The sequence below is a fragment of the Oryzias latipes genome, chromosome 15 (assembly GCF_053564925.1).
Source record: "Oryzias latipes strain Hd-rR chromosome 15, Olatipes_Hd-rR_3.1".
In the NCBI taxonomy this organism is placed as follows: Eukaryota; Metazoa; Chordata; class Actinopteri; order Beloniformes; family Adrianichthyidae; genus Oryzias; species Oryzias latipes.
Genome location: NC_136251.1, coordinates 25170707 through 25180897, shown reverse-complemented (window position 1 = coordinate 25180897; position 10191 = coordinate 25170707). Strand labels below are relative to the sequence as shown.

Here is a 10191-nt window from a genome sequence, read left to right as displayed (position 1 = left end):
AAGCTGTAGAGTAAGATGTTGTAGTGATACTTTCGTGTGAGAATTTCATTAATTGATTTCATTTGAAAGGAGCCAGTTGAAGTGGCTTGGGCATCTAGTCCGGATGACTCCTAGATGCCTCCCTGGGGAGGTGTTCCGGGCATGTCCCACTGGGCGGAGGCCCCGGGGAAAACCCAGGACACGCTGGATGAATTACAGTCATTTACTTTGAAAAAAATCACAATAATTTTCTCAAACTTCAATGGATAGCCTGTTTTGTTTTAATTAAATCTACAACCATTTATTTATTTTTGTTTGTGCTTTTGCAAATCCTAAAGACTCCAGTGCACACGCCTGCCGGCAAAAATAATAAAAAAAAATGTCACGACTCATTTGAACTATGATACAAAAAAAAACATTTTTTTAATGACCAAATTCCTTTAAAACATGTCTTTCAATAGTCAGATTTCTAAATTGAATGTATACTACCAAATAATTTACATTTTCATTTTATTGTTTTTTTTTAAAAGCTTATTGAATATAAACACATTTGCAGAAAATAGACAAGTGGATCCAAAACATAATACTGTGTATAACACTTTAAGAAGAAACAATTCTATGAATAAGAAATTACAAATAACAAATAGTAAACCGATATTATTAGGAAAAAATAAGCAAGAAAAATTACTCATCAGAAAGTACAAAGTTTGGTTGTATATATGCTTTGGGAGTATGAATATTTTATGCGGGGTATAAAGAATTATGAAAATAAATAAATGAGTAAATAAATAAATACATTTTACTCTGGATTTTTGTAAATAATATTTAGATTTAAAAAAGTAATAAATTAACAGTATTTTTGATGTTTTTATTATCAAAAGTAAAATATGTGACTATATGTTAAAAGCTTGTACCACTTTTATTTTTTATTTTACTAAAAACAATAGATTGTTCCAACTGGTTCCAGAGTTCAAAAGAAAATGTGCCATTTGTAAACAGCCAAATTTTTGTTTGTTTCTTTCAAAACTTTATTGCAGATTTTAAATTGTAAATCACCAAACTAAAGTCCCTACAATAGCATTGTATGACCCCCCCCCACCCACCCACCCCCCCAAAAAAAAAGCAGCGGGTGACGTATGAACAACATGGCCAATCAGAGGTTTGTGGGCGGAGCAATGGTGAAATCGCGGAAGATTCAAAACAAAGATGGCGACACAAAATGATTCCCCCCCAAAACAAAATAAAAGGTAGAAGTTATTTACTAGCTTTATCCCTAGATGCACGAGTAGATGCGATTTGTACTTTTTAGCTGGTTGTTCACTAAACATTGTCTGTTTTATTCTTGTGTTTTTGTCGTGACGTAAATGAAATGTCGACGGTGGCCTTCGAAGCGAATCAGCAAGCGAACAACTACTACATTTCCGTTGTTGTTCTGATTGTCGTTCTTTACACACAAACCCTACCTGGCCGTTTAATTTCTGTGACCTACTATGATCGGTTTCAGTTCATTTCTGTACGTGGTTTGTGTATATATTCCTCCAACAGGGCGACAAAGTGCAGTGTGTTCCTGTATAACGAGCCAAACGCGAGCCAGTCTATGATCTGCCACTCGGAGTTCTTTGTGGAGAGGTTAAGATACGAGAAACCGCAGGTGTTCACGGATTTGGTGCTGAGCAACATCACTCGACTCATAGATCTGCCCGGAGAGGAGTTTGCTCAGCTGACGGGGGATTCGGAGCCGAGGCTGCCCTCTTCCTCCTCCAACGGCTTCCTGCGTAGTTTCAACTTCCTGAAACGGAAAGGTTCGCCTTTTGCAGCCACTGAGGTGGATCAGTAACACGTGACGGGGCTTCAGTCTGCTTTTAAACTATTGTCTAAACATAAACATATTGTTTAATTCAGTGTAAGAAATAAATCATCAAAAGCAAAGAATATCACGTAAAATGTAAATCATTCAATGTTTATTATATTAAATAGTGTTACATAAAATAAAACACACAAAAAAGTTTTTCCTATCTTCAAAAAGCTTTTATTTATTTTATTTTATCTTGGTTGTTATGAATTTGGCTGCTGGTTCTGATGCAGTCAAGGTTTCTAATGCACAGAAATGTGACAGGAAAAGCAATAATGGTCCACATGTAAGCTGCAATCCTACTTACTGTTCCATCCATGTGACAATTTGCAGAGAAGAGAGTCGTATTTGGAGCACCTTTAACTGAAGAAGGAATAGCACAGATCTATCAGCTCATTGAATACCTCTTCAAAAGTAAGTGTGCGTTTACATTTTCCCTTGTAAAGGTAAACACCTAAGACAGCAATTTTATTTGTCAAGTACACTGTAATTATTCTATTTTATGATGCCTTTACACAAAAACGAATGTGTGTCATGGCTTGTTGACTTTTGTTTTTACTGAAATTTGATAATATCTACATTAAAAAACTATATCTCTTTAGAAAATATAATTCTTCACTTTGTTGGAGAACAGTCCACTATAAGGTCATGGTTTATTTTAAGAAAGTGATGTAATTCACTGAAAGTGGACACTGGGAAAAATGCCTGATCAATAATTGATCTGAAAGCACTTTGCTCCTGTTGACTCACTCCTCCTTTGACTCACTCCCTCCCTCCTTTCTGCTGCGTTTGTCCCCTCGCTCTGTTTTCACCCGCCTCCACACCGCATCCCTCCTCCTGTCCCCACTTTGCCTGTCGACTTCAATCTTTCTCCTTCTCCCCTCAGACCTTCACGTGGAGGGATTGTTCCGAGTTCCGGGCAACAGCTTAAGGCAAGCCGCCCTGAAAGAGATGCTGAACGCCGGGGCTGATATAGATTTGGAGACGGGGGACTTTCATCCCAATGACGTCGCCACGCTGCTCAAAGTTTTCCTGGGGGAGCTGCCAGAGCCTTTGCTCACACACAGGCATTATCATGCTCACCTTAAGATCGGAGGTGTTGTTTAAAAAAAAATCAAAAACTTCTTGTCATCCCCTCATATAAAGCATGGTTCTGATAAAAATAATGTTTTTTTCTTTAAAAACAATCTTCTGTTTCTAGAGCTGACTCTCTTTGACGACAATGGAGACAAGACAAATGTGCCAGATAAAGAACGGCAGATTGAGACCTTTCAGCTGCTCCTCATGCTGCTCCCCCCAGCCAACCGCAGCCTGCTGAAGCTGCTGCTGGATTTGCTTCACCACACTGCTCGCAATCAGCACGCCAACAAGATGTCTGCGATCAATTTAGCCACCATGTTTGCACCGCACATCATCTGGCCCAAAAATGTGAGGTATTCCCACTGTTTTTCAGGTCCTTTCTTAAACTGATTCGACTTCACCTCCACATGTTTTTGTCTGTAGATGGTTGCGAGAGATCTTCAGGGAGACATCGAGAAACTGAACAATGGCGTTGCCTTTCTAATCAGGCACTCACAGAAACTGTTCAAGGTGATCTGCTTTTTAGTTCTTCGTTTACTTTTATTATTCGTTCAGACTTTATACACCTCGGTAAATAGACAATAGATCTGTACATCTTTAAAAAGCTTTTATTTCAAACTTCAAAAATAAGTGAACTGGTTGCATAAGAAGCCAACGAGATGAAGCGTTGGAGAAACAGTACAACATATGCCATTTAAAAATATGTTACTAGATCTGCACTGAAGTATTTAATCATTTTGCTGTGCAAAATCAAAATGATTGAACTCTCAATAAAAATACAACTTATAATTACCAGATAGTTCAGATGGTTCAATCTCTTCATTCAGACAGGTTTGAGGAAATCTTGACAAAATGGAGAAACAATTTGCATAACATAAATGAAAATTATCGGTGAAATACTGATAGTGCCTTTTTGCTGTTTCTGGGAGCAGAATAATGTTGATTTTATTCCTGAAATGAACTGCATTCAGCCTCATTTGTATGGATACACACATTTCTAAGACAAGGACAATGATGTGTTGCAATGCTGATTTTGACTATGAAGATTTGAATAAATACAGTTTAGATGAAGAGAAATCTTGACCTTTATAATACATATTCAATTCAATGTATTTGTATAGCCCAAATCCACAACAACAGTCGTCTCGATGGGCTTCGTATCGGTAATTAAAAAATGTAAACATAAAATCAAAAGGATCATAAATACATAGAATTCTATAGGAAAATACTAAATTGAACCAACAAACGGACTAAGCTAAACTGGACATCCCTGCCGTTAGACCCCCCTTCATTGATTCATTGCTAAGAATGAGACGGTATTTCCAAGCATCCATGTCGAGCTTAACCTCAGAGGGTGAATGGGCTCAGGAGGCCATCCTAATGACCACCAGGGGAAGTGTTTTGGACACGTTTCAAAGTTCTGAGGCTGTGTGTGACCTCAGGACTCACAGGAGACATTCATGCCTCATGCTGGACTCAGAACGCCTTGATGTTCTTCTAGAGGAGCAGTAAGTGGCCTCCTGGGAAAAGGGGGGTCTATAACTCTCTTCTATTTCTACAGGAACCAGGTCAAAAAGAAGAAGTTCGAAACTGATTGATAGATGAGCTTTTTTGGACGTTTTTCACACACATTTTTGTTGGTTTGAAGCCGTATGTGTTTTTGATGACCTTTTATTGTTTTTCTGATTTTGTTTCTTCTAAGTAAAAAGCCAAACATCTAACATTAGAAACAGCCTGGATGTTTGTTTCTTAAAGCATCTGTGATTTTGTTGTCCCACAATTCATTGATGACAATCAAGTCAGCTCTAAAATGTCATGGTTTTGTCAGTTGAGTCTTCATTTGTTTTATTAACTAATTTATTCTTCAGTGTTTCATATGTACACATAAGGCTATAACAGGTCAATCTAAGTTTTAATTGTGTTTCTTCATTAAAGGCGCCTGACTATATCAAAGACTATGCCAAAGCACATTTCCTGGGATCAAAGGCTCTTCAATCAAATGTAGGTTTCCTGATGTTTCCTCTTTTTTTAATAATCAATGTTTTGATTATTGAATAATATTTTACTGGAGAAAACCACAGGCTGTTGCACTGTGGAGACCCCTGAGGGGAAAAGCCAAAAGGAAATCATTTTTGCTTAAGGCTGCAGACATGCTGTGTTTTTGTCCTGGGCTTTGTGGTGATTGAAGACTTTTAATTCAGTCTGGGTTACGTCAAGAAGAAGGTAAAGTTGCAGATCTGAGGTTTAAGACATGACGCCCAACTTATTATGATGAAAAACTGGAGATTATTTTCAAAGTTTTGCCAAAAAAAGTATACATTTATTAATGTTTTTTGAAATTAAGAGGAAGTGAAGACAGAAATTAGTAAAATAGCAGCTCGTAAAAATCAACTGATTGCATTTCAATAGGTTTTCCATATTCTCTTTAAAAGCATTTTATTTCTCTTTGCTCAGTTATTTTTTTTAAAGTTTAAATGTAAACATGTGTAGTTGGTTTAAAGAAGAATCCTAAACCCCCAACTGAGCTGCAAGACCACAACATTCAACATTTTAGATTTGGCTGAAAGCATTCAAACAATCATTTATGTTTTGGAAATGTAGTATATTTATATACTTTGTCTTTGTCATCTTAAGGATGATATGCTGTTGGGATCTGGTTCTGAAGATGGGTCGGGGGCTGCAGTCTCATCTGCTTACCCATCTCCTTCAGTGAGATCAAACACCGAAAAGTCATCAGAGAGCCTGAGTTATACAGAGACTGCCCTCAGAGAGCTGTACCAGCAGGTCAACAGCATGCCTGAGTCTGCTAAGAAGAAGAAACTCATCAGAAAGGTGACTGCAGCTCCAAATGACTGTAAACAAACCAAAAATACTATACATTTTCATAAAAACCTGACAATATGATGTGCTTTCTTGTGAAGTTTGAGAAGCAGCCTGGTCTGACTCCATCAGCAGAATCTCGGTCACCGTTCACGAGGAGACACCAGCGATCCCGCTCTTTCAGTGGAATTATCAAGGTTTGTATGAAGGACTTTTGGCAGCTTTAAAAATACACATCAGATTGAGCTAGTAAATGATAAAAATAAATTTTTGTCACATTTTAAAAGTTAACACATTTCTTAGCTAAACAGAACATCTGGAGCAGAATTCCAGCAATCCAGCTCTCAATGAATTTTATTTTTATTTAATTTTACAGAAGAAGGTGTTGGGGAGTCAATTATTAGTTGGGAAAGAAAACGGCGGCAGTCCTCCCAGTTCCTGAAGTGTCAGGCACTGAAGGCCAAAAATCAGCTGCAGAGCAGTGAGTATTTAATGAGTTTAGTTTGAAATGAATATTTATTATAAAATCCAAGTTGAGAGTTCTTGCTTCAATTGCTTGGGGAAATTGGTGCCGCTGCCCTTCTGTCCAAAGGCCATTCAGTCCCCGCACAGAGTGTGAACTTGGTTTGCACTTTGACTGTGGACCGAACCGGCAGCTGACTGGCTCCGGTAAAGAGAGAGCTTAATCAAAAGGTCAGGCTCTTAATTGGTTAATCTATATTCCAACCATCAGGAATGTGCTGCAAATAGTGTGGAATAACTTGAATAAAGAGAATGGAAATTAGCTTCCTGATGGCTGAATTCTCCCTTAAAACAACAGCGGGGAGCTTGAAGGAGAGCACTTGGAAAGTGAAAATGGTCTATTTGGTGTTCTTAACATGATCTTGTGGGTTGTTTTTTTTTGACGATGGAGGACGGACATTAAGAAATTGAATCTCAGAATTGCCTCTGTGAGTATTTCTTTATTCAAATTGTTGTGAATCAAGAGAGACACAAAAAAAACTTATTTGTGATGTAGGAAATAGGCTAGGCGGGCCACAAGCTGCCTGCTCTGCAACGGGGAGGGGAAGGGTGGGCAGGGTTGCTCCACACCAACAGTCCCACCCCCAACCCAGGGGTGAATTTCTGAAGAACTACTGCTGCTCTGCAGAAACAATGTTCTAGAAAACCACTTTTTTATTTTTATTTTGGATCTAGACGGCCTAATCATAACTAGAAGACCACAGGGAACTCTTACAAAGGATGATCGGAGTGGCGCTTTAACCCCTGTGAATTTGAAGGATGGAGAACATGGAGGACATTATGCTGCATGTACAAGCTGGCCTGAAAATTCCTAGTATTCCTCCCAGATTAGCTGTAGATGTCCAGACAAAATGTCACAGACAGATGGATCCCAGAACGACGTCTGACCGCCAACTATCACAGGATTCTTGTCTACAATATTAAGATGCTTTGTTTTCTGCTTCTCCGTTCAAACATCTGTCTGTAGTTCATCAAAGTAGCTGCTGTATTCCAGTTATGTAAAGCGGACACCAACCTAATGCTTAGCCTCTTTCTTCTCCAGGGTTTTCATTATAAAATAGTCGCCGTCAGAACTCCAGGATCATCTTAAACTTTTGAAAGAGATGCCACGATGACCTGTCGAGTTATTCTTTTATTTTTCTGTGAGTTTTGTTGCTTCCACTGAATAAGAATTGAGTTTATGTAAGCCGGTAGGAGGAAACTGTTACTATGCACCAGAGAAGCGGACAAACTTCCATTTGGTCCAGTTGAATTGTCTCTTCCTTTTATAATTTGGATTTGTTGTGCTAAAAACATTTGTACGCACAGATCGTCATAAGAATATTTATTTTTAATTGATAGTTTATTCAGTGAAAAGAAAATTTTAATTTTATAGTTTTTAAGCTTTTGTGAAAGATTTAATTTACTATTTAAGTATTTTATTTGCTGTTAAGTATAGTAAGAATTGGTCATGACAGCCCTGAGCTGTTACTTCAGAGATGTGCCTTAAAGAGATAAACTTTCTTAACTATTGACCTTTTTTATTATTTTTTTTACTTTTTTTAAAAAACATTTTCTTATGGATGTGTCTTAAAATGGGAAATAACAGTTTTACTTGATTGATTTTAGTAAAATGCATGACTACTGTGATACTTTGGTCAAATGTTAGTTCAAATTCTTTGGGAGGTTTACAATTTTATAATTTTTGTATTTTACTTATTTTAGATTTTATTGTTTTGTTTTTTTTGCTACATCAAGTTTTTATGTTTTTGTAAAGTGTGAACTAAGATTTTTTTGTTTCTGTTTTTTATTTTTTTGTTGTATTTTTACACAGTTTTTATTGTACCCACTGTTTCAGGCATTTCTGTAAGGAGCCAGTTGCTTATGTTGATTTATATTACTTCAAAAAGCTGTTACATTTGAAAAGCGGTCCAACATTTAAGAACTTTATTTTTTTCTAGAAAAATGTATTTTTGGCCAAACTGCTGTTGTGTTGTAATTTTATTTGCAACCACAAGGCTACGCTCTTCAGCTTTAAATGACATGGACCCTTAAGCGCAGCTGTTTTTTTAATTTATTTTTTAAAATATTATGGTTTTGAGAGTTAACAGTCTTTGGTGTGTGAAGTTCATGGAACCACTAATGTGTTGCAGAAGCAAATCCAATTCCTTTTTGTTTGATTTTAATGATTTGATCAAATGTTCTCCTGGGTTTTGAGGGACTTGTGTTTCTTTTGAGCCCTTTTATTTCCTTTTTTTATATGATTTTTATTTCATTTTGTGTTGACACTGATGCTTATTGAACTTGTTTCCTTTAAAGAAAGTTTAAATTACCACCACAAGGGATTGTCATAAACTCCTCCTCCTTTAAGCAAAATACAGAACCAAAGGATTTATGTGAGTTGAATAATGTACAGCTATTCTAACTCATCAAAGATGTGAACAAAAAAAGTTGAATTTCCTTAAAATCCTGTAAATAAATTCTCCATACATTAATGTGTCTTATTTAGTGTCATAAAAGTCAAAGTTCAGTTGTAGGTTTGTGTCCAAAATGCAATCAACAGGAGCTCCGTCCACTAAAACAACCTTAACGGGGTCGCTGGGAGTTGACAGGAAGAGGGAAGACGGTTTTCCACAACAGCAGGAATGTGTCAGTGTGTCATTATGGCGTCCATGTCAAAGCACGCTTGGCATTTGTAAGTATACGTTTTACACATGACCCGTAAGAACGGCTCTGCTTGTTCTCTAAATAACCAGCAGACAGCGTTCACAGTTGGAAGAGCGTTTGACAGGTGAAGTTTCAGAGGCGTGTTTTTATTTGAAGCAATTTAAGTACAAATGAGCATAATTAGTCTGAAAAGGGAGTCATGAACTCCTTAACTTATTGTAAAATGAGATTTGGTCTTTAAAATCCCACTCATTCCATAAAGAAGTCATCGGTACAAGAAAAGAAAAACACTTTGCAAGGCTTCATTCTGTCCCATTCTTTTTCCTAATTGCTGCCATGTGCCCCCTCGGCTCTGAGAGCAGCAGAGTCATTTATGTTGTGCATTCCTGCCACAGCACTGTAAGGGGAGAGGGATGTTACCACCACTCCCTATTACTACTAAACGGCACTGGTTAATTAAGCATTCATGGAGGGAAGATCTGCTCTCCACTGACATTTTTACTGTTGCTGTCGTTCCCCCCCATGAAGTGTGGATCGTGTGTACACCTGCATCTAGATTCAAGAAAAGCATTTTTCTATTGGATCTGCTGGTTTGAATTCTAGTATAGATCCATCCAAATTGACTCATTAAGTTTGAGCTGAACATGACAAAAAAAGTGATTTTAAATCTTTGGATAAATAATATATGGTACCAGTGCACCCATACGATTAGCCGTTTATATGTACTTCAGAGGGAGAGTGTAGATAAACCTGGATTGTGGGTCCAACTGTAAAACTGTCAAACATATTTTTTTTCTAACTTGTATTATAAAAGGTGTTAGAGCCAATGAAGTGCAAATGTGGATTTGACAAAGTTATTGGAAGGCTACCCTAACATTATCAACAACGATTAGACCGTAAAATACATGAAGTTTTTACTTAAACTACTTTGTTTTGCCATAAAACATTTATTTAAAAAATTCCTTAAAAAATTAAAAATGTCACATTGAGGCTACTTCTCATTCCATTTTTTGTCTCTAATACATTGTGTCCACTTAAAGTAACTTGTGGTCTTGACATTAAGAGATTTTTTTTTTCCTTTCTAACTGCACGGCAATCTCTCCTCCCATGGATTTTTAAATATAAGATTTCTGACTTTTATGGCCGTGGTTTTCCTCCGGTTATTAACAGATTTGTGGCTGTCCTTGCTCTTTGAGGCCACATTTGAGCTACACGTTCAGAACCATGCTTGCAGAATATTCATTTCGCCTTTTTGCCTCCCTGGTGCTGACTCTTCTTTTCCCTGGTGGGTT

At 37.3% G+C, this 10191-nt stretch overlaps 1 protein-coding gene across 3 annotated transcripts; it reads left to right on the top strand.

The window, feature by feature from the left end:
- The first annotated feature begins 745 nt into the window (after window positions 1–745).
- LOC101161828 (rho GTPase-activating protein 19) lies at window positions 746–8727 on the top strand. Of its 3 annotated transcripts, none has more exons than XM_011484469.4 (11): window positions 746–1226; window positions 1525–1781; window positions 2165–2245; window positions 2718–2927; window positions 3033–3259; window positions 3335–3421; window positions 4847–4912; window positions 5546–5743; window positions 5833–5928; window positions 6108–6212; window positions 7296–8727. In XM_011484469.4, the coding sequence occupies exons 1-10, from the start codon at window positions 1186–1188 to the stop codon at window positions 6171–6173; spliced, it is 1329 nt and encodes a 442-aa protein (XP_011482771.2). In that variant the 5' UTR covers window positions 746–1185; the 3' UTR covers window positions 6174–6212; window positions 7296–8727. The 3 variants fall into 3 exon arrangements, with proteins under 3 accessions (XP_011482771.2, XP_011482772.2, XP_078788024.1); XM_011484470.4 differs by lacking the exon at window positions 7296–8727 and adding an exon at window positions 6929–7058; XM_078931898.1 differs by lacking the exon at window positions 6108–6212 and having other exon boundaries at window positions 7296–7480.
- The last annotated feature ends 1464 nt before the right edge of the window (window positions 8728–10191 follow it).

What these genes read in the sequence shown, in the direction of transcription:
- LOC101161828 (XM_011484469.4), top strand. Translation starts at nt 1,186, where the DNA reads ATGGCGACACAAAATGATTCCCCCCCAAAACAAAATAAAAG. An exon ending in CAACTTCCTGAAACGGAAAG is followed by an intron (nt 1,782 to 2,164) that starts GTTCGCCTTTTG and finishes GACAATTTGCAG; the next exon opens with AGAAGAGAGTCGTATTTGGA. An exon ending in ACTCACAGAAACTGTTCAAG is followed by an intron (nt 3,422 to 4,846) that starts GTGATCTGCTTT and finishes TCTTCATTAAAG; the next exon opens with GCGCCTGACTATATCAAAGA.